Source organism: Apodemus sylvaticus, chromosome 14 (assembly GCF_947179515.1).
Source record: "Apodemus sylvaticus chromosome 14, mApoSyl1.1, whole genome shotgun sequence".
NCBI classification, from domain to species: Eukaryota; Metazoa; Chordata; class Mammalia; order Rodentia; family Muridae; genus Apodemus; species Apodemus sylvaticus.
In genome coordinates this window covers 70728129-70754749 of record NC_067485.1, presented here as the reverse complement: position 1 = coordinate 70754749, position 26621 = coordinate 70728129, and the positions used below count along the sequence as shown (strand labels likewise).

The 26621-nt window shown below is 44.6% G+C and overlaps 1 protein-coding gene across 1 annotated transcript in view; it reads left to right on the top strand.

Annotated features, from left to right (window-relative positions):
- Prpf18 (pre-mRNA processing factor 18) overlaps nucleotides 1-16373 on the top strand; it is a 28674-nt gene extending 12301 nt beyond the window's left edge. Inside the window, exons 5-10 of the mRNA XM_052157218.1 lie at nucleotides 639-785; nucleotides 2386-2454; nucleotides 3773-3913; nucleotides 4043-4114; nucleotides 6286-6441; nucleotides 15795-16373. Coding sequence (XP_052013178.1) covers nucleotides 639-785; nucleotides 2386-2454; nucleotides 3773-3913; nucleotides 4043-4114; nucleotides 6286-6441; nucleotides 15795-15875 — 666 coding nt within the window. The 3' untranslated portion in view covers nucleotides 15876-16373. The remainder of the gene's footprint in view (nucleotides 1-638; nucleotides 786-2385; nucleotides 2455-3772; nucleotides 3914-4042; nucleotides 4115-6285; nucleotides 6442-15794) is intronic.
- Nucleotides 16374-26621: the final 10248 nt, after the last annotated feature.

Below are 26621 nucleotides of genomic sequence, written 5' to 3'. Positions count from 1 at the left end.
GGTATTAAAACATTATGGTATTGATGAGGATTTTTAGATTTGTAACATGTCCGTTTTCTTTTTCTTAGACTGGACAGTGTGCATATATTCTTTTAACTATTTTTATAAGAATTATTTTTCTTTCTTTTTTGTTTTTGTTTTTGTTTTTGTTTTTGTTTTCCGAGACAGGGTTCCTCTGTGTATTCTTGGCTGTCCTGGAACTCACTTTGTAGACCAGGCTGTCCTCGAACTCAGAAATCCACCTGCCTCTGCCTCCCAAGTGTTGGGATTAAAGGTGTGCGCCACCACAGCCCGGCAAGAATTATTTTTCAAGTGATGCTAGTATTAGAACAATGATTTGTTTCATTCCCTAGTTGACAAACCCTTAACATGACATGTTCTTTTTGGCATGGATTTGGGAGGGGAAGGTTGAGATAAGGTCTTGTAGCCCAGGCTGGTCTCGAACTGAACCATCTGGTCTTCTTGCCTCTGTCTCCAAGTGCTGTGACCTCAGGTGTGTTCTACCACGACCAGTTTCCGGTCCTGGGGAACTCTGCACGCTAGGCAAGCGCCCTGCTGACTTGAGGAGAGCGAAGGAGCACAGATGACATGGGCAGGGTGACGCTTCCTAACTGGTGTGCTTCTTGTTCTCACCTTAGGGCTTAAGGAATGATCTGAAAGCAGCCTTGGACAAGATTGACCAGCAGTACTTGAATGAAATTGTGGGTGGTCAGGAACCCGGAGAGGAGGACACACAGAACGACCTGAAAGTTCACGAGGAAAACACCACCATTGAAGAATTAGAGGTACTCTTCCCGCTCCCTCAGCGCTCCCCGCATCCCTTCCTCCTCAGGAGCAGGTCCCTGAGCTGAGCAGTGGTCCTGCACCTGCACTGGCTTCGTTCCCTCAGTGCTCGCTTGCTTACTCGCATTTCCTACCTTCAAAGTGATCACTGTGGTGTTGATTTACATCCTTCTATTTGCTGGTGGTGTACTTGAAAAGCTTGCAGTTTTTAAGTAGTAGTGTGTGTTGTGGTAATCTTTATTTTATTGCTTTCCCCATTTCATACTGTTTGAGATCCACACTCGCTTCTCTTGCTTTGGATTGACTCTATATTATGGCGTTCTTGTATTTTAGATTTCTTATCACAGTGGGCACTTCGGTTGCTCTCAGCTCCTCCTGAGCCATGGACCGGAACAGAATTGTGGGGCTTATACATACATGTTAATTTGTTTGAGTACTGTCAAACCACTCTGTGGCATGGTTGTCCCTGGGCTGGCCCACTAGCAGCACTGAGGGGCGTGCCCTGACATTTCTGCTATCACTTGCCAATATATAGCCTCCTGATTCTGGCCCTGTGATTCATGTGAATGCTACGTGTACTCTTTATGAAAATAACAGTGTCATATAAGGATCTAGCATGTAACAAATCCAGGTTAGAGTTCTTTGTTTGCTGTATGTTTAGCCCAGCGCGGTTGTTACTTGTGTTAGCTTTAGTCTCTGGCCTCTGAACATGTAGGCGTCTCTAGAGCGAGCTTGTGGTTGAGGACCATTTTACTGCATCCCCTTCCATTGGTCATGTAAGATGCTCTGTAACTGTTACTAAATAATTAGAGTGAGCAATCGATTGTCAGACTTGTTCCCTCCCTCTGTGCTGCTAACCCCCCTCCCCCTCTCTGTTCATCCTCTCTTTCTTCCCTATTTTTTAAAACAATCTTAAGATATTTGCATGCAATATAATTTACCAAAATCAAGTATACAGTTGAGTGGCTCATGAAATATATGCACAGGGTGTTATGACCACCAGTGTAGTGGTTCTAGGCCATTTCATCCCTCTAGGAGAAGTGCTCAGCTCTGTTAACTGTCACTGATGTTTTATATTAAATTTGCAAACTTGGGGCCAGCTGTGAAGGACACTGCACCCGTGCTGAATGAACAGTTCACACTGCAGCTCTGAGCTCTGAGCTCCCGCACTCTCACGCACACATCCAAAATATGTAGCAAAAGGCAAGAACAGTCTGTTTTGAGTTATTACTGTGTGTACATGTGCCGTGTGCATGATTTGTGGCAGGGACATCTGCCACCACATGTGTAGAGTGTAGAGTGCAACTGTGTGGGCTTAATCCCCTCTCCACCTTACCTGGCTCCTGGGGATTGAGCTAAGGCTGTGGCAGGCGGCACTCGCCTCTACCCTTGAGCCACCTCTCCGGAGATTCATAAGAGGTAGCGCACTCTACCTAGAGATGTGCAGTTTTTCCTAAGTTGTCTAGAAATTTCAACAAATAAAGTTGGTCAGTATGTGTTATTAAAGCCCTTTTTAACCTATCGATGGTCACACACACACACACACACACCTTTGAAAATTGCTGTGTTAGTGAACAGGCGTGTTTTCTTTCTTCTCTTGAGGCACTGGGGGAGTCCTTAGGAAAAGGTGACGATCATAAGGACATGGACATCATCACCAAGTTCCTGAAGGTGGGTGCTGTAGGGAACGGACGGGGAGCACGGTGTGGATGGAAGAGGGACGGACAGACGGACGGAAGAAGCGTTCCCGTGTGTGCTTGGGTCTATCCTGGGTAGGGTATTTCTCAGGCATTGTATGTGTCAGGAGAGTGCCTGTGCTGAGTGTCTGCACCTCTGGAGCCCCTCCCTCACTGTATATGCCGTGGGTAACGAGTGGAAATGTGTGTCTGCTCCCATTATCCCTGAAAGCCAGGGAAGATGAGTGCAGCAGCAGAGTGACCACAACGTGTGAAGGAGTTTCCTGTTCTCGACTCCCCCATAGAATACTGTAGGGAGAAGTGGGGAGGGGAGGGTGGGGGACGGAGCTTGGGAAGGACGTCACCGTGCAGAAAATGACCAGAGCTAATCTGTGAGCAAGATCCGTTTCTTGAGTACTGTATATACTTGCTTATTTATTTACTAATTCTGTATTTGCTGTCAGCATTCTCTTTAGTTCTCCCTAGGAGAACTAGAGAACTAGGAGAACTAGGAGAACAAGGTCAAATCCTAAATTCATTTAAATATTTGTCTTCAGATGGGAAACTTAATGCAAGGAGTGCTTTTATTTGTATTTACATTTTATTTTACTTTGTTTTTAAGAATTTTAAAGTATTTATGCTTTGAATACAGTGCTTTAGTTGTCAGGGTTCTAAGTATCCCTAGGCTACACAGTGTAGATCTAGACAGCACAAGCAGCAGCCCGGAGCTGCCTCTTCTCTTTGGAGGTCTGTCCTCCTCACGTCTGCTTTCCTGTCCCCTGCCCTGGGAGGAGTCTGCACCTAAACCCCAGGCGCTCTGGGCTTGTTTGCCAGGATGGCATGGACCACAGTTTTAGGTTTATTTATTTTCTTTCTTCTTTCTTCACCATTAGTTGGGTGTTGGTGAGATTTTAAAATTGATTTCTCTGTTCTGTGTAAGTCCAAATTGTATATAGCATACTTCAAAGACTGATCGAATGTCAGAGTGCATATATATGGTAGACCTTGATTAATTGAACTATATGTAGTAGGTACAAATGAAAATACAGTGAATTTCTTTCAATCCAGTCATTGAGGAATTTGATAGCTCATTTTTGAGGAAGTGGTCCATCTTCACAATGTAGTAGTACATAGATTATGGGTGTCTTGACTTTGAAGCACAGGATGAAACAAACAACAGACAGAAGTTGTTTGTTAATTAAATCTTGATGACAGGTGTGATAAGAATGATTCTGTACTGCCCTTCCCTGTGTTGGGAGCTGTTCTGCACACACCACTGGGTGGCACTGCAGCCTTAACTTTTTTTCCAACAGTTTCTTCTTGGTGTTTGGGCTAAAGAATTGAATGCCAGAGAGGACTACGTGAAGCGCAGCGTACAGGGCAAACTAAACAGTGCTACCCAAAAGCAGACCGAGTCCTACCTCAGACCGCTTTTCAGAAAGCTCCGGAAAAGGGTGAGGCTTCTGGAAGACACTTTTTAACTCATGTTTTTGTTTGTTTGTTTTAGATTAGAATATCTAGAATAAGTAGTTTTCACTACATATAGCAGCTTCTAAAACTAGTTATGTTTTTTCTTTTTTCAGAATCTTCCTGCTGATATTAAAGAATCAATAACAGATATTATTAAGTTTATGTTGCAGAGAGAGTACGTGAAGGTAAATTATTATGTGCTACAGTTGCTGTGACCATTATCTAGATTATGCTCATGATACAGTGGTAGTTTGAAACGGGGAGGATTTTACATGGTACATTTAAGCAGGAGTGTGAAGCAGGTAGGAGGGAAAAGTTTTTGTTCTCTTGTCATTGAGTAACAAACTTGAGACCTCACCTGTGTTTCTTAGTCATTTTAAAAGTCGGTTAAAAGGTTCTTCAGAGCATGTACAATGTAAAGGCATGCTGGTCTTAGGGATGGGATTGAATTTCAGAATGTATAAGTAGTTGATTATGCCATGGAACAAATCCTCCCATACAAGCAAGATTCTTCAGACCACTGCAAAGCTTATTTAATTGGTAACATAGCTGAGTGTTGTCCTGGCTGACTGAGAGGAATTTATGTATGTGTTATGGTTGTTTGTGTTTGGAAAGTGCTCATGGAAGGCTGCTAGGATACATCCCGCCCTCTACAGTACAGTAGGGAAGGCAGACAGCTAGGACTGTGGGGAAGGCAGACAGCTAGGACTGTGGGGAAGGCAGACAGCTAGGACTGTGGGGAAGGCAGACAGCTAGGACTGTGGGGAAGGCAGACAGCTAGGACTGTGGGGAAGGCAGACTGCTCGCTGGGAGGGCGGTTGCTGTTCACTCCAATACCTTAGCTCCTGAGTGGGCTCTGGGCAAGGTACTGGGGAAAGCACCCTGGTCCAGGGTGAGCTTAGAAGCAGGCATTGGAGGGAGGCAGCTGTGTTGGGGGGGAGAGGGGGGCTTCTGGATCCTGAAGATATGACACTGAGGTGGGCCTTCCAACGGCTGAGGCACCCACGAAGCCTGGAGTGAAGGTCTCTGAATCCCAGAGGCAGTGCTAGAGCACTAGAGAGGGGAAGAGGGAACTGCTAGCATTCACAGTGATGCGGTGATGTGATGAGAGCGTTGGGTTCCAGGGGATTTGTCATTAGCCAGTTGTCCCAGTAGAGGTAGCTTTTCATTCTTGTTTCTGCTAGTTGCATGAATCTTTTTTTTAAATTTATTTTAGTTCTTTGAGCGTTTCATGCATGCTTTGGTCACCCCCTCACCCCCACCCCACCCCCGTATTTAATAAGGATGACTGCGTGGCACAGTCTTCATCGCTGCAGTGCCTGCTCTAGCCGATGCCTTTGTTATTATCTTTTTCTCAGGATGCACATCAAAACCTGGTGAGAGCTTACTTTGTATAGATGACAGTGAGAAACAGTACATTTTAATCATGTGTTGGGAAATTCTCTCTGGTTTTAGAGACATGGGAAATTGGAAGTTGTATTAGTTGATGTTCTGTGTGGAAGTTACATGTGAGAGTCAGTGACTAAAACTGCACAGAATTCCCTTTAACCCTTAAGATGTGCTGCAGAGCAAGGTGACACTTATCCTAGGGTGGACCTTGACCTAGCAGCTACCGTGGTGCCTGTGTGCAGACTGCTTGACGTCCTGGGGGTCTTTAGAAGTTCCTTGCGTTTTGTTCTGTTTCCCCTCCTTTCTCACAGCTAGCCGGACTTGACTGGAAACCAAGCCCTTTGGGTTACCCGGCGTAAGTCTTGAGCCTTCATAGCTTTATTTCAAGGCTCTTGTCAGGAAGACCACTGGGGTCAATATGGAAAGTGCTCTTGTTTCACACCCTTCAGCCTGTGACCTGTAAGCCAGGGCCCAGGCTTGTGTGTCCACCGTTGTGGACCTATGTGGGTGTCCCAGTAGATAAAGCATCTCCCCACCCACACTGCTTCCAGAGCCCCACGGTGCTGTGTGGGGCGTGGATATGATTGCAGGCTGGGTGGTGACCGGCTAGCTAGCTACTGTCCGCCTCCCAGCTCCACAGACAGAGACTGACTCTAAAATCTGTTAGCGTGTGAAATGAACTGCCTACTGTTTCAGACTGAGATGCATTGTTGTCCATGCACAAAGGCTAGAAAGAAAGGGTTTGTCTTCTTCCCATGCTTAGGATTGACTCCTGGTTTCACAGGCATTTGTGTTTCTGGGCAGGGCTGTAGGTCACCCCAGATTTCAGTTCTTGATTTGAGCAATGGAACTTACTATGTTTGTCACGAGGTGGATAAAGTGTGTCAGGAAGGGCTGTGCAGTACTGGAAGCAAACATTTATCCGATGTGTGTTTTGTGTACTTGACTTCTTAACCTTTCCTTCCAGGCGAATGACGCTTACCTTCAGATGGCCATTGGGAATGCCCCCTGGCCGATTGGTGTCACCATGGTTGGTATCCATGCCAGAACTGGCAGGGAAAAGATTTTTTCCAAGCATGTTGCACATGTTTTAAATGATGAAACCCAACGGAAATACATTCAGGTAAGCAGCTTTAAGGGACAGGATTTGCTCTAACAGTCTTTCTTTCTTTCTATTTAAAATAATGTGGTGTGTATGTATGTGTTTTTGCTTGTGTGTGTGTGTGTGTGTGTGTACGTGTGTGCATGTGTGCTCATGCCTGGCATGCATATAGATGTCAGAGGACAACTCTGTGGAGTTAGTTCTCCCCTTCACTTGTGTGTGTTCTGAGAATTCAACTCAGGTCATCAGGCTTGCCCAGCAGTAGCTTTTCATGAACCATCTTGCAGACCTTGCTCTAACTCTTTAGTTCTCCAAACATAGAGCTAACTGTAAAATGTAAGAAGGCTCATGCTAGTTCCCTTGTCTGCGGGGAGTGCATTCAACAACCTCCAGGGGACACTGGAAGCACTGGCTGGTACTGAACCCTATGCACTCTACCCCACGGCCCAGATACTTATGCAGCTATGGTAAGTTTGGTTTCTTAATTAGGCTGAGTAAGAAATGAACAGCACCCCCTAGACATGGAGGCATGCACCTGTATTCCAGTACTTCGTTAGAGTTAGAAGAACCTTGTTCTGAGCCAGCTTGGAATAAAGAGGGAGCTCATGTCTCAGATAATTATAATACACAGGGGGAGGAAGGCAGAGGAGGGGGCTTGTTAATAACTGGTTATAAAAAAGGGCAGTTGTAACAATATTCTGTAATGAAAGTTGTGTGAATATGGCCTCTCACCATGAGGTACGGTTTCTGCATAAGGAGATGAAGTAGGCTGGTGCTGGAGGTGGTGCTGTGGTGATGGAGATGCTGTGGTGATGGAGGTGATGGTGGTGCTGTGGTGCTGTGGTGCTGTGGTGATGGAGATGCTGTGGTGATGGAGGCTCCTGCTGAGCTTCTAGTGATCCTATGAAAGCATCTTCAAGGCTTAATAACAGTTGACTGAAGTAACTGAAATGTGGAGAATGAAGCCCCAGAGAAGGGAAGTGACTTCACAGAGCATAGGGCCTGGTGAGGAGGCTGTAGGGAAACTCCCTCAGGATGGGCTTTTGTCTTTAAGCAGCTCCACAGAGTAAAGCACTGACTTCATAGGTGGTGGAAGGGAAGGAAAATCATTAGACTTTAATTTGCTTAGCTCTAAAACAAAACTCTTGGAATTTGTTTTGTTTTGACACGGGGTCTTCCTGTATAGTCCAGGCTAGCTCAGACTCGATGTGCCCGCCTTCTGAGTGCTGATATTATTGGTATCAATCCTATCTAGCTCGCTGTAAACAAGCAAGCAAACAAATTACAGCGGGGCACATAAGAGAGGTACAGAGCACTGGTTCTCTTCTACTTTGCAGGTTCCAGTAAGCGAACTCGGGTCATTAGGCTTGGCTGCAAGCACCTTTCCTGCTGAGCATCTCACTGGCCCTATTTTCATTTCCTAAAACCATGGAAAGGCTAACACTTTGAATTAGAAAAGAGTAGTATTTTTTTTCTTTGACAATTGATTATAATTTTCAAGGATTAAATTTGTTAATCATGCTCATTTATACTATGGGTAAATTATAGTGTTTAAAAATTCATACGATTAGATAATTTTAAAGACATTTTTTGTACACAATATGTGGTTTCTACTGCCACCTAGACTAAATATACATACATATATATGAGGATTTCTAGTTTATTTATGTATTGCGGGTGTGGGGAGAGCTGGAGAAATGGCTCAAGTGGTTAAAAACACTGGCTGCTCTTCCAGAGGTCCTGAGTTCAATTCCCAGCAACCACGTGGTGCCTCACAACCATCTGTAATGGGATCCGATGCCCTCTTCTGGCATGCAGGTGTACATGCAGATAGAGCACTCATACATAAAAAATAATAAAATAAACTAATATAGTTTGCTATTTTAAAAAATATTTTTTCAAAACACTTTGTGTGCCTGAATGCCTGTGTGGGTGGGTGTTTATGTGTGTGTCAAAGATGCATGTGCCTGGGTGTACCTGACCGACAGAGGCCGGAAGCTAACCTCAGATGTGTTTCTCAAGATGGCTAGCCACACTTCTTTTAAAAAAGGAAATATTTCTGTGTTGTGTGCATGAATGTTTTGCCCGCTATGTGTAGATATACCATATGTGTCCTTGTACCCATGGAGGCCAGAAGAGAGTGTGGGAGCCCCTGGAACTGAAGCTAGAATTGTGAGCCACCCTGTGTCCTCTGTAAGAGCAGTGAGTGCTCCGTCCCTCTAGTCTCCATCTGCTTGTTTATTGAGACAAGGTCTCTAACATGGTTCTTGGCCAGATTAGCTGGCCCGCAAGTCCGGGGAGTCCTGTGCCGACCCCACCCAGTGCTGGCATTACAGATGCACACCACTATTCCTGACTTACTGAGTTCCAGGGCTAAGCTCTGGTTCATGTGTGGGCAGCAAGCACTGCAGAGTAAGCTTAATGTTTTCTTGTTTAACTCCCCTTTCCAGCCAGGGTGGATGCTGTAGTTGCATCACTTGGAGGCTGAGGAGGACTGGACGTTTTGAGATAAGTCACCATGGCATTGGGAATTTAAGGCTACCCTGGGCTAAATAGTCAAGGTCAGAACTCTTTCCTGTCAGATGGTTAGAGAAAGTTGGTCTGAAACAGACCAGCTGCTTTGGAGCGGACATAGTGTTTTGGATTCGGCCTGTTGTCTGAGGGAAGCCTTGGAATACTAACTAGGGGATCGAAGTCTCTCCTTGAGCTGATGCTAGGGACATGTTAGTGACTTTCTAGTGTTTTTCTGATTGACTTGGGTGATGTGTTAATCACATGTTTTGTCACGGTGTCTGATACCTGAGTAACAAAATCTGAAGGGGGGATTATTCAGCTCACAGTTTCAAAGGCTTTAGAACAGTGGTTGTCAACCCTCTTAATGCTACGACCCTTAATACAGTTAGTTTCTCATGCTGTGGTAACCTCAACCATATAACTATTTTTTGTGACTTCTTTATAACTGTAATTTTGCTACTGTCCTGAGTCCTAATGTAAAGGACTTGTAAAAAAACTTTTGGATATAGAGGTTTGCCAAAGGGGTCACAACCCATGTGTTGGGAACCAGTGTTTTAGAAAGTGTGAACGTACTGTGATGCGAAGTGTTAGCACATTAAAGACAGCCTGAGCGGCATCAGTGTGTGTGAGTCTCCTGAAAACACAGCAGTCTCCTTTGGGTTAATTTACTAAGAACAAGCCCAAATTTGAACTCTCCATTTAGCTCTGTCTTGCTGCAGTTTGTAGTTTTATAGCTACTGGTCTGCTTTTTGTTTATGATCTGTTTCTCTCTGTTCCTTCATGCTGTGCTTCTAGGTAATAAAGGGCTTGACAGCACAGAAAACATGGCTGGGAAGGGCTGAGGGATTCTGGACGCTTTGTCTAACAGCGTTTGTGAGGGAAGAAGGTGCATTACTGAACCCAGCTGACCCTTGAGTCAGCACCACAGACAAACTTCATCCTCTCGCTGTTTGCAGCGTCGACAGTGGAGAATTTGTCTTACGGTTGCTTCCCACCTGTTAGCTCATGTCAGATTACCACAGCATAAGCGTACATACATACCTTCATGGTCAGGGCATGGAGTGTGGAACTTAACATGGAAGCTATGCATATGGCTTCAACTGTAAAAGCTGACTATGTGGGAAATCCAGGGCTCAGTAAGGTTGGCTGTGTGCTCTCGCAAAGGCCGGTTAAACTTACCCAGGCTGAGCACACAGGAAGATGGAGGGTTGAGTACAAAGCCTTGACTGATCTCAGGCATATTGTTAATTTTCTGTGAGGTCAGCCAAAAGTTTAGTCTCTGAGGTCAAGAGATATTTTCAGAATAATGTATCACTATACTATTACAGAGGTCATGGTAATTGTAAGTAAATACATTTATCAGATTTTCTGATAAGAAGCTAGAACAAATAAGGGAGTGGTGTATTCACATAGAAAATAAGTAGACATTCCAGAAGTTCTTTACATAGTGGCGCAAAGGGCAGTTTCTGATTGTAAGGAGGACAGTAAAACCTTGGGCCCTGCAGCCCACAGAGTCAGGTATCCAGTCTGAGCCGCAGTGAGACCGGGGGCTGGACTGTAGTACACAGGACTAAGTGGTAAAGCCCGTGGCAGGGAAGCACGGTAGGTCACAGTCAGACAGGATGGCCTGGTGCTGGCTAAGAACATAGTTTACTGTCCTCCCCAGACTCCAGATAGCACCTTCCCATAGGCTCAGTAAATACTTCGTGACTGGATGGCGGCTCTGCGGGTCATAGTCGTGCCCTTGCCTAGTCCTTAGGGATGGAGACTGCTGGATAAAGTGGTGCTCTGTGGTAGAAGAGGGCTCCTAGTCCTCTGCAGTGAGGGCCCATGAAGTTACATGAAGTTTGAATGTTAATGTTAGGAAAATCTTTTTTTTTTTAAACTTCTTACTTGAAAGTCACAAGAAGTTGCAAAAAACAGTATGAAACAGATTTTTAAAAAAGTATCCCATTACAGATGGTTGTGAGCCACATGTGGTTGCTGGGACTTGAACTCAGGACCTCAGGAAGAGCAGCAAGTGCTCTTAACCGCTGAGCCATCTCTCTCCAGCCCTGAAACAGATTTCTGGTGGCAGAATTGCTACAGAGTTGGGAGGAGGGCGGCAGTGTTTGCAAGCATTGAGTTACCAGTTGCACGCACATCTGTCTGGTTCTTCGCTGCCTTCCTCCTAGAGGCCATTGCTTGACATTGTGCTAACCTCTGCGTGCGGCAGGGCAGGCCTTCCTACAACCAGAGAGCCGAGCGCTCTGACCTCTCCTGCCCAGCCTCTGGTTCTGCATTTTCTTGCATATAAAACGAAACAGCAGTGCGTTTCCCTTCTCTTTCTGCTGTAAGAAAATGGACCACGAGTGTTCAGTGTGAGTGGCCCTGGTTCTCGGTCTCCTTGGTGGCCATCATTTTGGTTGGTCTTCTGCCTTGCTGAAGTGTACTTCAGTGGTCCTTGGTACTGTTTTCTTTTAAGGAGAATCTGAAGTCTTTTTTTGAAAAAGAAAACAAAACATACTCTTATTTTGAAAATGTTGCCACAGGTTTTTATCTTTTAAAATTAGCCTTATGTGAAATTAAGTGTAGAGTTGCTGTGTGGTTTACCCTGAAATCCATGCTGCACTCAGGCAGAAGATTGCCGAGCACTGCATGTTCGCACTGCCACTGCATCTGTTTGTAAAGTCTGGATTTCCATTGCATACAACGACCTTTTGTTACTCTTGGTGAGGTTGATTTGAAATATTCCCTGAGAGGGTCCTTTTCAACATGTTGCCTGAAGTTCAAATCGGGGGTTGGCAAACCTTTTTTATTTTAATTTTTTAAGATAGTAAGCATTGGGCTACAGAGATGGCTCAGCAGTTAAGAACACTGACTGCTCTTCCAGAGGTCCTGAGTTCAATTCCCAGCAACCACATCACGACTCACAACCATCTATAGTGGGATCCATTGCCTTTTGGTATATGTGAAGACAGCCACAGTGTACTCATATACATAAAATATACAAATCTAAAACAAAACAAAACCCAGGTAAGCATCTTAGACCTGCACTTCCTGTGACCTCAGCAGCAGCGGCTGTGTGTTCCAGAGACCCTGCTAAGCAAACAGTGATTTTGTGGGTCAGTGCGACTCTGGCAAATGTATGATCCAGGCCTCTTCTACATGAAGATATTTGCAAAGGAGATCATTTGAAAGTTATTTAATAATTACTTCTTTTAAAATACACGTCAAGAAATGCTTTAGTGTTAGACGTGTATGGCCTTAGTTATATATAGCCCAGGGATTCTGGGAAATCCGTGTCACATTAGAAGCTAAGATCTGGGTCGGGCATATTCCTTCATGCTGCCTTGTTACTGTGGTCTCTCCCGTCAGTCAGTGCTACTCTTCTTTTGTAACCACTTATTTATATTTTATGTCTGTTAGTTGCAGCCGTGAGCTTGGGACCTCTGCAAGCATAGTCAGAGCTCTTACATCTCTCCAGCTGTAGTTGGTGCTGCTCTTGACTGAGCCTTTTCTAGTTCTGCCTGTTACTGAACATTATCTAATGAAAGCTTAGAGGGTGTGACTATTTTTATTTGAAATACTGGTATATCATGCTTTATTAAATGTGCAGGAAACAGTTTAAGAAACATTTTGCTGAAACATGATTTTATCCTCTGGCTTTTATGCAAACTTCTGTAGAGTTCAACTGTGGAAGTTGAAGTGTTCTGTTCCTTACAAAATTAAATACACCACAGGGAGTTTCCTCACTGGGCAGATCAAACAAAAGCTATATGGCTTATTAGCTTATCTAAGTCTACTTGCTAGATTTAAACTGCTGGTAGAAACTTCAAGGATGGATCATTTCTGCTGAATACAGAGGAAACACTTCAGTTTAACTTTTGGGAAAGCTCTTACACAAATTATGATTTTTAAAGACCATTAGAAATAAGTGGTTAGAATAATATAGTGTAGTTTTGCATAGAGGACATGTGTGTAATCTCCTTTAGGAGATTAACTTGTAATATGACTTTCACTTAGAACCATGGTTTAGGGGGGTGAAGAAGAAAATACGTAGTGTATACACATGTGGGGCCTGTGGACATGACATAGGCCCATAAAATCCTCCCAGCTTCACAGTCAGAGGCAGTACATGATTTGCGAGAACCACCACCAAGGGCTCTTGGGCATTTACAAGTATGGCCAGAAACAGTGGAGTCTTCAGTGGTGTGAAAATGATTGAACTCAGCAGCAGGGGCAGCTGAATATAGAGTTCTTTATTCTAGAGCACACCTGGGAGTGGGGGTGGAGGAGGAAGGAATTAGGCCAATGAGTGCTATATCTTACATCCCAGCATTACCCTACTCATAAACTTCCTGCCCTCAGACCTCCGCGGCTCTGTATAGTGAGATCTGGAGCCTGTTCTCTGGTTGCCGTCTGGGGACAACCACCTACCTCTGCTGTGTGATTCTTGCAGTGTCTCCTCTGAGGTGTCCTTGTTGCCTTTGATTCTCGTTTACACCAACAACTGTTGCTGTTAAAATACAGTGTACGTTGTTCAGTTTTCCTTCCAGCCTCACTGTTTGCACAGCGTTTATCCCTTCAGGCAGATTTACCTTGTCTTTCTGGCCTTATTACTGAGGGTAGGTTTTCCTTTGTTGGTTTTCCCTCTGGCTTGTCTTTTTCCTTTTCTTTGCAGCTTAGCACAGTGCTTGGCATAGAGTGGGTGCTGTTCAGTGCCTACTTCTTCAGCTCTGTGTTTTTATTAAAGTACAAAGCCAGGTGGTTCACATATAGTCATCAGCACCTGGGAGGCTGAGGCAGGATTACAAGTGTGAGCCCAACTCTGGCTATTGAACGAGACCCTGTGTTGTTGTTGTTGTTGGTGGTGGTGGTGGTGGTGGGTTTTTTGTTTGTTTGTTTTTGTTTTTTTTGGATTTGGTTTTTTCGAGACAGGGTTTCTCTGTATATCCCTGGTTGTCCTGGAACTCACTCTGTAGACCAGGCTGGCCTCTGCCTCCCAGAGTGCTGGGATTACAGGCGTGCGCCACCTCCATCCGGTGAAACCCTGTGTTTTAAGAAGTCAGTTAAAATATCACTAGCTCCCAGCTGTTAGCTGTGTTATGGTGAGTTATGCTGTTCTGTTTAACTAGCCACAGCAGTGAGAAATGGAAAGCTAGGGTTCTAGCTGAAAAGACTTGTTTCCCTTTGGAAAAGAAAAAATGTCCTGAGTCACATGTTAAAAACCCATGCTAGCTGGGTGGTGGTGGCGCACGCCTGTAATCCCAGCACTCTGGGAGGCAGAGGCAGGTGGATCTCTGAGTTCGAGGCCAGCCTGGTCTACAGAGTGAGTTCCAGGACAGCCAGGGCTATGCAGAGAAACCCTGTCTCGAAAGAAAAAAAAACAAAAACAACAAAAAAAAAAAAAACCATGCTAACCTATCCTACTGCAAGGATTTATAGTAGTGCTCCAGGTAAAGGCTGTTACTGTGGCTGTTGAGCCAGGATCAGCGTGGGAAGGTACCTCACAATGCTCTGAGGAGCGGCACCTGAGGCTGGCTTCTTGTTCAGAACAGGTCATTACAGGCTTGGGGTCTGCTTGAAGTGTCTCATCTTTTCTAGCTGTACCTTTTTTCCATCTATTCCTTCAGGACTCTCAGAGATGCCAAATCAATGATGTCATGTATGTTGCCATAGCTAAAGTTCAAATTTCATACACATGCGATTAGAACGCAGCAGCAGGGGGGCTGAGTATGGATCCTCAGGAGGTTCTGTACCCTGGTTAGCGGGAACTGGAACTATGCGGTGCAAAGTGAACAGCCAGCTTCCCTTCCCACTGCTAACTGGAGATAGATAGGCTCACCACCCCGGAGCCAGAGAGCTCGGTGGACAGACTCTTAAATGGTCTCATGTTTCAGGAATCTGTTAGACCATTACTCCTTTCACTGTAAGTCATATTTATGTTATCAGTTGTACTGGGAAGCAAACTGATTTTGTTTTTCACAGTTTCATTGGGTCCGAGAATTACTTGATCTGAGCATGGCAGCAAACATGTAATCTCACTTTTTGAATGTGTGGTAAGCTCCAGACCAGCCTGGGCTACTTGTGAGACCCTGTCTAAAATTACACACAAAAAAACAAAAGCAAAAATAAAAAAGTTGTTTGAATATTTAGAGTTTAAGAGGTTTAAATAATGGATTTTTAGGTATCTGAGACCATTTTTAATGTTCTCTCCCTGACTTTCCATATTAGTTCTTCAGTTACTGTTCATATAACTGCGGACCTGGATTTCCTTCCCCCCAGATCACGAGTCTCTTGTTTGACGATGCCCACTGTGTCAATTTGAGGGGAGAAAATGAATTGAACATTACCTAATGTTCCAGGCAATATGCTACGTGTTCTTTTATAACCCATGTTATTATTCTAGGCCTAAATTTAATTATTTTTCTTATTTTAATAAGAACTAGGTAGGTTTAATTTTTGTGAAGTTAAGATTTAAAACACCTTAAAATAATTTGTGCTAAAAATTGGTATGGTTTAAGATCATTGAAATTAAGCACTGCTGTTCTCTGATGTTGTTTTAATAACTAACTAGTTAATATTACGAAGATTTCAGTAAGGCATTTAACAGGCATTCCTTGTAAACAGAGAAATTTGGAAATGGAGTAAACAATTAGTCAGATTCTTTTCCGATTGCAGATTTCTATTTTCAAGAGAAATCTATAGTGGCTTGCTACAAGTTTCTACTGTTGTCTTTGGCCTGTTTGTAAGGATACAAAGAATTTGCATAAGGACTTGAAAGCCTTTTTTTCAAGGCCGAGTGATGGGTGAGAAAGCTAAGAAAAATAAAGACTAATAGTTGAGAATTTTAATGAACTTTTATTTTATGTTCCTAGGGGCTGAAGAGGTTAATGACAATTTGCCAGAAGCACTTTCCTACAGATCCGTCCAAATGTGTGGAGTATAATGCACTGTAAGGTCTGCGCACATTGTGTGTGTGTAGCAGGAAGCTTCCACCCGCAGCGCGAGGATTTCTGGCCTCAGTTACCACAGCTACGAGGGAAGAGCTCCGCAGTGCAGTCCACCTGGCGCAGCTTGGTGGCTTTAAGAACTGTGCTGGCTTTCACATGGTGTTGGACTGCAAACTAATTTTTGTGTCTTGATTTCATTTTAATGAGCTGAAAAATTAAGTTCTGAAGATACTATCCATAGTTTAAGTATGTAGCCATCAACCACACAGGAGAAGGTTGGAGATAAGCATTCTCGAGATCCAAATGTGTCATTGATACTTAGAAACACTTGAGGGTGGCTCTGAACTTTCTTTAATTATTGTGATTCGCACATTTTTCTATGTGATATTTATAGAAAATATTTTTTGTATTTCAACAAAAGTGTGGGACCGTTGAATGCGCCTTTACAGTTTTTACATGTTCTTGGACTTTGTGCCATCTTGCAATAGAGCATATGTAATGTCACTGTTAAGTGTTATTTTTCTTGAGTTTCATATTTGCTTTTCTTTCTAAGCAGGGTATGTTTGTGACCTTTCTGGACAGACAGAATTAATAGGAGATAGAAGGTTGAAAGATGGCTGTTATACCAGTGTAAGTTCAGAACGCCAGTGTATCAAGGGCAGGGTGAGGACGTGGGCCGTGGAGCCAGCGGAGAGCGGCAGCCTCAGGATCCGGTGCCGGAGAGTTGTGGCGTTCCTGACTTCACTGTGCCTCACTCGGTCCTCTCTCACTTCACAAAATGAGGACTTGCTCTAGGGCTTACAGAGTAGAGCTTTGATCACCGTGACCACTCAGTGCCACAGTGTTGAAGGTCGGGTGGGTGGGTCCATCTTGCTGAGCTTTGGCTTCCTTATCTGACAGTGATGATCCGAGTCCATACCTCACATCAGTACTGTGTAGGTAAGATGCTGAGCCCGCTGCCTAGCCGGTGACAAGAGGTCATTACTATTGCTCATTACAGTGTAGGTCGGGGACCTTTACGGGGGTGGAGGGGGGCTGTGGCCTCGATGGGATGGGATGTACTCATGTAACAGCAGTAACAACTGTATTAGCAGCAGGGGCATAAAGGATGGAATCATTGTTAGGTTGCACCCACCTTTGAGCCAGGTCCAGGTTTAGGTGTGCAGACGGCCTGGAGGCTGAGGGGAGATTCAGGTTCACAGCTGCTCATGCTGGCCCCTCTTGAGAACGAGTGAAAGCCACTTTTGCCTTCTTAGGGTCCAAGGCGTGCATAGATAGGACAGGATAGCCTCTGCCAGTTCCTTGCAGGGTGGTGACTGTCTTGGGTTGAATCAGTGTTGCCTTGCACTAGAGCTGAAGCCTTTTCTTAAGATTACCATCAGGTAGAACTTCGGATTTGTTTGACAAAGAAGAAACTTTCCTGAGATGTGCAGCAAATCCCTACTGTGACATGCGGCTTTGTTATGAAGGTCTTCCTTATAAATACTACCAGAAATGCCCAAATCACTCATTGTTGTCCCACTGTTAGGTCACACAGCATGGTAAGTCATTTTATGTTGGCCTCTTTCTGTTGTTAATATTCCACATAAAGGGGCTGGAGAAATGGCTCAGCAGTTAAGCGCACTGACCCTTCTTCCTGAGGTCCTGAGTTCAATTCCCAACAACTACTTGGTGGCTCACAACCATTTGTAGTGGGATCTGATGCCCTCTTCTGGTGTGTCTGAAGACAGCAACAGTGTACTCATACACATAAAAATATAAAATCTTTAAAAAAAAATTCCATGTAAAGAAGAAACTATCAAATGACATCTGTACTTCTAAAATTGATCTGTGTGGGCTGGGGATTTGTTTTGTTATTTTTTGTTTGTTCGCTTTTTGTTTTTTGAACTTGTTTTGTTTGCAGGGGAGTATGTATTCTGCAGGACAGTGATTTTAGCCATTCTGAATTTGAGTGGAGAGAAGCATGTTCAAATATGTGGCTCTCTCAGTAAAGTTTTTCATAACAAATTAAAAAGCCATGTACAAATTAAAGAAGGTGCATGAAAATCCCTGGGATGTGTAGGAAGATGACCTTCCTTTCAGGTCATGGAAATTTTACTTCTGCATATACTATATATATTTTTTGTTTCAAGATTGTTTTTAAAACAACAAAGACATATCTTTTCTTTTAAACAGTCACAACTCTATTGACTGTATCCCTGTCTCTCCTCCCCATCCTTCCATCCACAAGAACTGGGGTTCTCTGCAGTCACATTTAGTAAAACACCCTTTCCTTAGAAATAAATACAGGTGCTGCTCATCCACTGTGGGACTCGTCCTGACCAGGTAGGTGAACATAGAGTACATTGGAAATGCATCTAAAGAGCTCAGAACACGTCCATTAGCCGTCCCACAGAGCTTGCTTGCATAGTAAAGCCTTTGAAGTTCATGGGCCATGTTGAATGTGGTGTGGCTGCTCTGGATTAGTGTCAGTAATTTTCTCTGAGGATCAAGTGTGATGGCTCATCGCGGAGGGACCACTACCCAGCCTCGAGAGGGTTCAACTGTGAGTGGCCAACCCTGGAAGAGACCCCCACGTTCCTGTTCCAGGGTGCCGTTTCTACTGATTGCTTGCTGATCTCAGTGATGTGAGGTGAGTGATTTGTAAGGAGACTGTCTCATTCCCTAGCAGTGCCGCCGGGAACAGATCTTTCACATTTAATGGCCGACTGCTGGAAGTCTGGAATGGCAGTGATTTCAGTGTCGGAGGGTGGGGATCAGGGAATACAACAGTGGCCAAAGAGTTTCTGGATTCTGTAAGAGAAGGGAGACGGTCCTGGGAGAGCAGAATGAGGCGGGCAGTGTTCACAAGCAGAACTGCAAGGCCTGGGAAGTAAGCAGACGGGGCTTGTGAGTGGTGTGATCTAACCTAGTCCAGCGCTTCGGCCGTGCTGGAGCTTTAGCGAGGTAAATCATTTAGGAATGCAAACTTTTGTTATTGCTGTTGAAAGGGAATTCTGAAACTGAACAGCTTGGGAAAGGCAAAAAATGTTTTCCCAGTGTTTGGGAAGGCTTGGCTTTGGGTGTTCGTGTCTGGGTCTGTTCCTGGCGCACAGTCCCCATGAATGCTTCTCGCCACAGAAGGGAGTCGGAATGAAGGGGAGTCTCGAGTTGAGCTTTCTGTGTCTTGTGTGGTCATCTTGAGCAGATAGGGTTGTGCCTCCTCCCTGTTGCAGCTTTCTCCCACAAAGCCCCTGAAAGCACAACTTTATCCTCTAGAAATTTATGGTATGGCATCATGTTGGGAGTCTTGAACCGAGAAGCACTTTCTCACGGTATACTGATGGAAGAGTTTCCAGCTGTCCGGAGAGCCCAGGCCAGCACAAGTCTCTAGAGCGTCCCTTTGGGAAACCGCTGTGGTAACTGGTTTTCATCACAGACTCTGCAGCTGCAGTGGCTGAATTTTAACCCCTGGAGCTTTAATGGTTAACAATAACACAAAGTCTTTTGAAAGTTTAAAAACAATTTCTGGTGGTGTGGAGTAACCCGTGGCTGGCTAGCAGCTGGCTAGGAGCAATGGCTGGATGTGAGGCTGACCCCAGCCAAAATTTTGGAGTTGTGCTCATTACAAAAAGAATAAGGCTTATACTTTGGCCAGAATAATTTACTATTAAACCGTTGACTATTTGTGTATTTTCCACATTTTAAACTGGGATACTTTACACAGCATTTTTGAACTAGCCTGGGCCCTGCCAATTATGACTGTATTTTAGCTAGGCCACTTCCTTTGTCTAGTTTCTTCCCTATCCCTAAGCCCTGCTCCCCCTCCCCCACCCCCCCCAGCCCCCAGTGGCCAAGCATAGTGCATACCTTCACACAAAGGGCAGTGGCGACTTTTCTCTTTGAGTGTTACTGGTGATCTCAGCTTCATTAAGCGAGGATTCGCATGGCGACTAAGTCACTCCCACAGGCTTTCAGCTGCATGTTTACAGCCTGCCAAAACCAAATTGCCCTTGCATTTAGCATGCTCCTCTTTGAAGACTTAGAAACACTCTGACCCATGGATATTGCAGCCTGAGCTTGGCTGACACTGCCCTATTGTGAAGGACCTCAAGTTGTAGATTTGAGTGTTCCTATGACTACAGCGAGCGGAGAATGCTCCGAGACCCTGCATCCCATATCCACCCACACAGAGGACTGGACCAAACACTGCCTGGCCACGTCTGAAGGCAGCACGTGCTCCTGTTCTGGTTTTTATTTGTTGGGCTTGTTTGTTACTGTTTGGTGATGGTGGTGTGGGCACGCATCCCAACATGTGAAGATGTCAGAAGCCCTCAGTCCTTGCTTGAGACAATGGGATGGGGATGCCTGTTGTTTTGCCTCTTCATCTTCCAGGCCAGCTGGCACTCAGCCTGGGGCTTCTGTCCACTTCCCTTCCTCTTGTAGGAAGCCTGTAATTGCTGGCATTACTGTGTGCCCAGCTTTCCCATGGGCTTTAGGAATTCCCACTCAGGCCCTCGCAATTGTACATCAAGTGCTCTCACCTACTGACCCACCTCCGTAGCCTGTATGTTTTCTTTAAAGAATATGCTGGTTGTGACCCTCTCAGTCAATGACCTTCTAGCACATCATGAGAACTACTGATCACTAGCTGAGGTAAGGAAGGAAATGACTTGTTGAGTGAAGTCAAAGGATAGGGAGTTTAATCCCCTTTAACATATAGGTAACACTTGGCTCTTACGGTTGGTAAGACATTTAGCCGACTATAAAGCCTCGCGTACTTAAGTACGTATCAAGTAAGTTAGGCTCACTTGATTTTGTGTTTGTGCATCGTTCCAGTTGGGTGATATCAGTGCCTGACTTCCTTATGTGGCGTGTTCAGTGGAAGTTCAGGTTTCTAGTGGCCATTGTTGTGCATAGCTGTGGCTCGGGCTATTGGTGAAGCCCAGTTACAGTAGAAGACAGCAGTGTTTTGGAGATAGTGCCATGAGATGACCACCAAGAACAGCAGCAGCAGTGGAGTACAGGCAGCTGGAGCCTAGAAGACAAGCTGTGTGCTACAAAGGGCAGAGCTGGAGAAGTGACCCAAGCCCTTGGAGGAGCCCAGAAGACTGTGAGTTGGATCCCAGACATTGGATATTTGGAGTTTGAATTTTGCTTTTGGTTGTGACTGTGCCCTGATATGTTTCCCTCTTGAAGGAAGAAAGTATTTTAGTGGAGCCCATAATAAGAGACTTTGAGTTTTTAAAAGACTTTGAATTTTAAAAGATATTGGACATTTTAACTTTAAATATGTAAAGATTGTAGGACTTCTTTTATTTGTTTGTTTGGTTTTTTGTTTGTTGTTTGTTTTTGGATTTGTTGGGGTTTTTTGTTTGTTTGTTTGTTTGTTTGTTTTTGAGACAGGGTTTCTCTGTATAGCCCTGGCTGTCCTGGAGCTCACTCTGTAGACCAGGCTGGCCTCTGCCCCCCAGAATGCTGGGATTAAAGGTGTGTGCCACCACCTCCCGGTGATTCTGGGACTTTTAAAGTTATTTAGATCTTGGGGTTGAATAAGAAAGTAAGTGTTAAGGCTTAATAGTGATGTGTTTGTGTGTCGAGTTGACAAGGGGTCAATTGTACTGGCTGGTTTTGTGTGTCAACTTGACACAGGCTGGAGTTATCACAGAGAAAGGAGCTTCAGTTGGAAAAAGCCTCCATGAGATCTAGCTGTGGAGCATTTTCTTAATTAGTGATCAAGGGGGAGGATCCCTTGTGGGTGGTACAGTCTCTGGGTTGGTAGTCTTGGGTTCTATAAGAGAGCAGGCTGAGCAAGCCAGTAAGAAACATCCCCTCTGCATTAGCTCCTGCTTCCTGACCTGCTTGAGTTCCGGTCCTGACCTCCTTTGGGGATGAACAGCAGTGTGGAAGTGTAAGCTGAATAAACCCTTTCCTCCCCAACTTGCTTCTTGGTCACGTTTGTGCAGGAATACAATCCCTAAGACAGACCCCATTTTAAAAAAAATCAATTCATATGTTAATCTTTTAAAAACCATGTCCATGAGTATTTTGCCAGCATGTATGTATGTTAGGCTTAGTACACTTGGGCAGTGCTTATGGATTCAAAACAGTATCTGATCCCACGGAAGTAGAGGTACAGATGGTGGGAGCTGCAGTGTGGGTGCGGGGAAGCGAACCTGGGTCCTTTGTAAGAGCACCAAGTACTCTTAGTCACTGAGTCATCCTGGCCTGTACGTCAGTTTTAATGTGACGTTTTTCTCTTTAATGGTGTCATCATAGTGGCAATTCTACAAACAGGATGAGAAAAGGGAACTGAATTTTTGCACTTTCTGTAAAATCCTAGTATTTTGTTATCTATTCATTCATTTGTATCTGTGATGTTAGCCCACGTGTGCAGGAGTTTGCACGCCTGTGCACATTGGTGAAGACGGAAGAGTACTTCCTAGTCCTTTGAGGAGTCTCTGATTCTGGGACTCTCGTACATTTACTCCAAAGCTTTGAGATTGCTGCATCCTGTCTCATGTAGCTGTGGCCTTAACCTAGTCTCACACTGGTTGAGTTTGTGAGCAGTCTTAAGAACCGTATCAGCAAGCTCACCTGCATTCTTCCTTCACAGACTTGGTGGAAATGGCATTACTCTCTCTGTCGTGGGCTAAAGTGTCTACTGTGCCTGCTTTCCTGTCCCTCTCTGGTAAATGATTTCATTTTTATTTTCTCCCCTTTTCCCACAGGGCAGTAAGAGTATAACTCTCACAAGGATGGACATTCTTATCTGTTTGGTTTACTGCAGATGTGGGAAGAAATAGAGCAGTCAGGGATAATTGCAAGAACTTTGGCCTGAGCCCTGGGAGGATGGAGCTGCCTCTAAGTCAAGGGCGGCCACTGGAGTATGTTTGGAGGGGAGAATCTAGTGGTAGGTGTCTGACATTCATCACGTTGAATGTCTCGCTTTTGGTTGACCGTCTTGCTGTTGGTTGACCTTGGTTGACCGTCTCGCTGTTGAGGCAGTAGGAAGTGCAGATTGATGGAAGTATTCCATAAAGGATGGAAAGTACCGATGCCATCAGCAAAAGGGTGGCACAGCAAACCAGGAGGCAGACGTGTTATGGCTGGAATCTGAAATGTTGTCAGGAGGCTTGTGTGTTTGTACGCAAGCTCCCCAGGTGGTTATGCTCTGTTGGGAGATAGCGGGACCTTCTGGGATGTGGGGCCTTTGTGATATAAGTAGTTCACTAGGGAGTGGTCTTTGATGTTTATGTGTGCCTCTTGTTCCAGTCGTGTGTTTTGTGTTCTGGTCAGCCAAGAGTCAAGATGCCTGTGCTTGCGTGGACCTGGCTCCTCCCCTTCCCTGTTCTGATGGACTGAAATCTATCTAAACCTGAGTCAAATAAAGCCTCCTTCCCTCCGGCTGTTCTCAGGTTCTTGTAACAGTGATGAGAAAATACAGGGAGCCAAGCGTAAGAGAGTGCAAACAAACACGGCTGTGGGGCACGTGGAAGGCCAGGAAATGAAGGTGTGATAGACCATGGACAGTGTGAAGACGGTGTCTCAGTTGAGTAAGGGGCATCGGCTACATCCAGTGCCTGCTGGCAAGCCACATACAATTACAAAAGGGAATGAGCTGTCACATTTGGCACCATGAGGCGTCCATCCTGATGACTGGGCTCAGTGATGTGGAGGGAAGGAGTACAGGATTGCAGTGAGTTTTAGGGGAAATGGGTACCAGGAGGCAAAAGGAGCCTACCACTAGCTTATAAGGTCTTATAAAATTTGTTTCTACTAAGAATAAAAAAAGCACACGTGTGCACCTCTAGACTATCAATTACTAGCTACGCTATCGCCGTGTAGACCTTTGAGATCTTGGCTGAATAGAAGTGACTTTGCTGGGAGCATGGTTTAGTGTAAGCCAGGCAGGTTATATACCTCAGTGGCTGGTCCACCTTTCCTGTCATCTCAAAGAGGCCAACTCCTTGAACGAGGTCTGAGCGAGAGCTCCTGTATACAAACGCATCCTGACAGTGTCCTTGGGAATTAGCTTATGCCCCTCCCAGTTTAATGCTGGTAGAGTTCTGCTTCCTTTACATATCTATCACATGCCTCTTTTTCTGACTCACAAGCTCCTAACAGTTTGAGCACATGTATTCTGTACTGAGCCTGCAGCGCCTTGATGGAGGCTACTGTCTGCTCTCCCGTCCTCAACGTGCATCTGCACACTCTGGAGAGAGGTTTGGGAAGTCAAGGGCTGGATAGATTTTATTATTTTCTACAGGACAGTGTTTACTTGTGTTCTCTAGGAGTCAAGATAGAAATGAGAATGATTTTGTTGACATTGTGAGAGGAAAAAGTAGGGGTGCGTGTGTGGGCCAGTGCTGTCTCATGGGTTCCTTTCCTGTGGCAGATCTCCGAGCATAGGCTTATTTCTGGCATCTTTATGGATAATGTTTCAAGTATAGATAATTTTGGGATGCTCCAAAACTGCCCTAAGAAGTTTCCCAGGCGGTTGCCGAGTTGAGGAAGCAGTGAACACTGTTCCATCTGCTCACTGTAGACAGGCCCAGCTTCCCAGTGCCTTGTTGCCCTTACTGACAGGTCTAACCTCTGCGCCAGGAAGGACTCCATGAAGGGTGTTCCTGGAGGCTAGACCTTGAGTTTCCTGCTAGAAAAGAGCTGTCCATCAGGTTACAGGTCAGGGATACAATTGCAGCGACCTGCTAATGCACGCCACTAGCCATATGCTAGAATTGGGGGACTTTTGTAAATACAACAGGCTGTTATTTAGGTGGTATGATTTAGAGGGTGGATAATCTATAGCAGAAAACTAGCCTCTACCAAGTCAACAGTACCAAGTGTAGTTGGGTGTGTGTGGTGGTGCATGCCAGCACTTGGGCTAGAGGCAGGAGGATTGTGATTTCAAAGCTGTTCTGCAGACTGAGACTGTCTCAAAGAAAAGCCAAACCCAAAAGGTATGTCATAGGAAGACTGATGTTTATGGAAAAACAAAAAACAAAAAACCGGGAGTTTAGTATCTTCGACATGTAGACTTCTGGAGCATGATTACACATTTATTATTTAGAAACAAAGAGTGTCCAAGAGGCGACTGGGGTGTTTTCATTTTAAAATGCTTTAATAAGTGTTGACAACACTGTTCTGCAAAATGTAAAGGTACTATACAAATTCTTAATACAAAAAGAATAAATTAAAAGCAGATTTCTTTTTTTTAATTCTGCAACTTTGTCTACAACATACATCTTTTTCATTGGTTACAGTTGAACAGAACCCAGTCAAATCGTTTTACATGCTCTACGGTCAGTTTCAGGAGCAACCTAATCTCCCCCCCACCCCAATTATTAAACTAGAGTCCATTTTACACAACTTGTAATAAACTATTGACATGAATGGATATGTAAAACTTTACACCTAGTTAACTAAGCAGTAATTGGTCATCTGATAGCACCTGGGTGAGGCTTGCTATATCTTGAACTAAACTAATACTGGATGAAAACAAATTGGGCTTTGAACAGTTCCAACACTCACCTGCATATAACAAAATAAACCAACCTGGCTCACAACATAGTCTTCTGGCTGAAACAAGCAATTTCTTACATGTATCCAACAAATCCAATAGGGGCTTTAGTCAGACTGGGGACTTCATATTTCATCCGCCTTTAAAGAAATAGGGATCTGTAAAGAGTTCGTAGGTGCTTGAATACAATACCTAGAGCGTTCACCACCAACCACAGCGACCATTTCTCATGTCAGTCTCAAAGGACTAATGCGTATTATATTATGTACATTGTATTAACCGAACACAGCTAAACAGTAAAACCTGTTTTACTTTAATCTCTGTCCTTACTACCAGACTATCATGATGGTGTTCACAGCTCCCATTCCGTTTCCCTCTGCTCCCCAAATCTATTACATTTAGATTCTTTCTGCATCTCTCATAGATCCGAAGGACTTCAGAATTGATTTTCAAACTGCCCTCTATGTTATAACCTGTAACCATGTAACCTTGTCTTGTCCTTTGTTTTCTTTTGGACGTTTCTGTTGCACCACAGTTCAGGCTAATTATTCAGGCATCGCCTTTTGGAAGAAAGAAAATGGGGCACAATGTGTCACATTTCCTATTAGCTAAGGAAGGAAGAAATAATCCCCAAATAAACCTGCTTTATATAGCTCCGATTATTGTACCAGGAGCAAGAAAGGTGGCTCCGTCCCCATGGAGCCCCAGGGACATTTGGTACCATCGTATCCGGTTCCTAGTCATCCTGCAGGGTTGTCCCTGAAGTGTCTGGGAAGAGTACTGCTTCTGCAAGCTGGGCTTATCGGGCCAACCATGCCTGGCTCTGGGGTGTCCAGCCTTGAATGGGCGAGAGAAGTCCTCAGGCCACACGGTCTGAATGCTTCCCCACCTGACTTCCAGAGCTTTCTAAGCCACTGCAGAGTAAGCAACAGGGTTAGTCCTTTCTGGGAGCCATTTCTTACCTTCCTGGTCTGGTAAGAGTCTATCGTTATTCTTGGATTTACATACATGAGAAACAAAGTTTTTTTTCTTTTGATACCACAGCTAACTTTTAAGATTTGCTTTCCCACAGAAGTACTCCCTCCCACCCTGGCTCCTGGTCCTAGATGCCTTTCCCACAGGAAGTCATTACAGAGGTAACCCCTGTGATGCGCACTACCGCCACAGAGACTTGTGCCGTCGTCAGTAACCCAACTAAGACTGTGTACTGGTTAGTTATTATAAAAGTAACTCTGAGGCCTTTGAAGATT